This window comes from Urtica dioica, chromosome 6 (genome assembly GCF_054948205.1).
Source record: "Urtica dioica subsp. dioica isolate 48M chromosome 6, U.dioica_male_clone48M_v1_H2, whole genome shotgun sequence".
NCBI lineage: Eukaryota > Viridiplantae > Streptophyta > Magnoliopsida > Rosales > Urticaceae > Urtica > Urtica dioica.
The window spans coordinates 40,238,768-40,241,518 of NC_142761.1; the positions used below are offsets into that span (position 1 = coordinate 40,238,768).

At 44.9% G+C, this 2,751-nt stretch overlaps 1 protein-coding gene across 1 annotated transcript; it reads left to right on the forward strand.

Moving 5' to 3' along the window:
• LOC149394124 (uncharacterized) lies at positions 1 to 2,526 on the forward strand. Its single transcript, XM_089618263.1, has 4 exons — positions 1 to 610; positions 706 to 1,754; positions 1,829 to 1,907; positions 1,991 to 2,526. The coding sequence occupies exons 1-4, from the start codon at positions 1 to 3 to the stop codon at positions 2,524 to 2,526; spliced, it is 2,274 nt and encodes a 757-aa protein (XP_089474389.1).
• Positions 2,527 to 2,751: the final 225 nt, after the last annotated feature.

Genomic DNA, 2,751 nt, shown 5'->3' on the forward strand with positions numbered 1-2,751 from the left:
ATGTCGACCCCCGACCCAGCTAGGAAGTATTACACACCCATTCCCGGAAAAAGTAGCGGCCACCAGTGCATATTTTGCGGGCACATTATGGGAGGTGGCGGCATCACGAGAGTGAAAAACCACCTAGCCCATGTAGACCCAACGAGGAGTGTCAAATTCTGTGAGAAAGTCCCTCCTGAAGTGAAAGTAGAGATGGAAACTTTACTTCAAGGCAATGTCGTAAAAAAGAAGAACAAACAGTCGTTGGATACTACGCTGCGCAAGACATTGACTAAGAATGTCGGCGTGGAAGAATCAGACGAAGAAGACTACGAAGCGCAATTACGAGCCGCTATGAAGAGGTCAAGACAAGAGGCGGCTAAGACGGAATGGGAGGCTCGGATGATGTCGGGGCCCGGCAGTGGTTCTATGGCAAAATCTCCACCAGCTGCTCCGTCATTATATAAGTCAGCGAGTGCAAAGCAAAAAAAAATTGATGAGATAGTTGATCCGAAGAAGAGAACGTGGCTCGGAAGACACATAACAAAATTCTTTGTTCACCAACATGTGCCAGCGAGTAAGGCCGCCTCGCATGAGTTCAAAAACATGATAGCGTCCGCTCAAGATCTAGGTAATCCTCAATTCGTGATAAGTAATTGTATTTTCATATTGTCGAATCTCATGTGTTCTTGAAACGTTAACATGATGTATATTGGCATATTGCAGGTCCAGGCGTTCCTATACCAACTCCGTATGAAATTCATAACAAGTACCTCGATATGGAGGTTGCAGACGCGGAGAACTACCCTGAAGAACAAAAGAAGCGGTGGGTAAAATACGGCTGCACTATACTCACTGATGGTTGGACGGGGCCGACTAGACTGAGCATCATAAACATTATGGTTTATTGTGCTGGTGCAACGGTGTTCTTAAAGTCCGTTGATGCGTCAAAGCATACGAAAACAGGGGAGTACATCTACGGAATATTGAGGTCAGTGGTCAAAGAAATCGGAAAACAGAATGTCGTCCAAGTTGTGACCGACAACGGTTCGAACTACAGGAGTGCCGGGTTGAAATTACAACGCAAGTACCATGTGTACTGGACACCTTGCGCCGCACATTGTCTAGATCTGATGTTTGAAGATATTGGGAAGAGAGATAATGTTAAGCAAACTATCAAAGCTGCGACGGATGCGACGAAGTTCATCTACAACCACGGCACTGTGTTGTCCAAGTTACGGGAGACATCCCCAGGTGAAATCATCCGTCCCGGCGCGACAAGATTTGCCACGAACTATCTAGCTCTCAGAAGTCTCCGAGAGAAGAGAGCTGCGTTGAGGACGATGTTCAGTAGTCAATGGTGGGATGATTCCAAATTGAGTGCAACTCCTACAGGTAGATCCGTATCCGAGACTTGTTTAAATCCCAGATTCTGGCATGCGGTGGACGAAGTGTGTGCCATATTCGAGCCGACGTACACCACTCTTCGATTAGTGGACACTGAGGTGCATCCCACGATGGGATTACTATACTACGTCTTCCACGAGATGAGAAAGAAGTTGGAGACGATGAGTGGGAAGAAATGGGTTGTCGACATCGTGAACCACAGATGGAGTACTCAAATGGAACATCCACTACACATTGCAGCTTTCTTCCTAAATCCAAAGTTGTTGTTTAACCCGGATATCCACATGGACAATACCCACATGGCCGCTGTCACAAGGGTGTTCGACTTCTTGCATTCGGATATTGATGGGTCAACTCTTGGGAGAGAGGTATAAAACTATAAATTATTACAACCTATATCACATTATGAATATATGAGTCTTATTAGATTTTCTAATTACAGTTAATCGATTTCGAGACGCTCGAGGGGACTTCTCACAAAGAAGTGTTGTTTCGGCACGAGGCACCCTTTGTGCGAGTAAGTTTGTGAGATGAATTGTATGCATTAACTATGTCTTGGAATGGTAAGAAATTACATAATATGATTTATGTCACATGATTGCAGGTGAGTGGTGGGAGCTTTACGGAAATTGGACCCCGACTTTACAGACGTTGGTCATTCGAATTTTGTCACAAACTGCATCCGCCTTCGCTTGTGAGAGAAATTGGAGTACATTTGCCCTCGTCCACACAAAACAAAGGAACCGTCTAGCGTACAGCAGACTCGAGAAGCTTGTTTTCTGCTCATACAACATGAAGTTGCAGCTCCGTGAAGCAACTCGGATTCACGACAACAACCTCAACCCGATGGATCCTTTGGATATCATCGAACAAGCTTTCGAACGCTCGGGGAATGACAATGAGGGAAACGACGAAATGCTCCGCTGGATTGACGAAGTTCACATGGACGATGTCAACCAGAACCCGGATCCGGCAGTAGCTGAAGCGGCTCGAGAGCATGGAGTTGATCTGGAGCGAGTGCTGAACGAGGACGTCCAACCTCAATGCGGATCCGGAGACAGTTCGGATTCAGATGACGGAGGTTCAAGCCGTAGATCAAGCGGAACAGGTGGAGGAGCAGGTGACGGTGGATTGTGTTGAACTTTGTCATTTTGGATTGTATCCCTCTTATGTTGAATTTGTTGAACAATAGTATTTTGGTATTGTGTTGAACTTTGTCATTTTGGATTGTATCCCTCTTATGTTGAATTTGTTGAACAATAGTATTTTGGTATTGTGTTGAAACATTCTACACTATTTTTAATTTTATGAATTTTATCCTACGTACTTTGTATGTTTTTATGTATATTTCTTTCCTGAATTCCC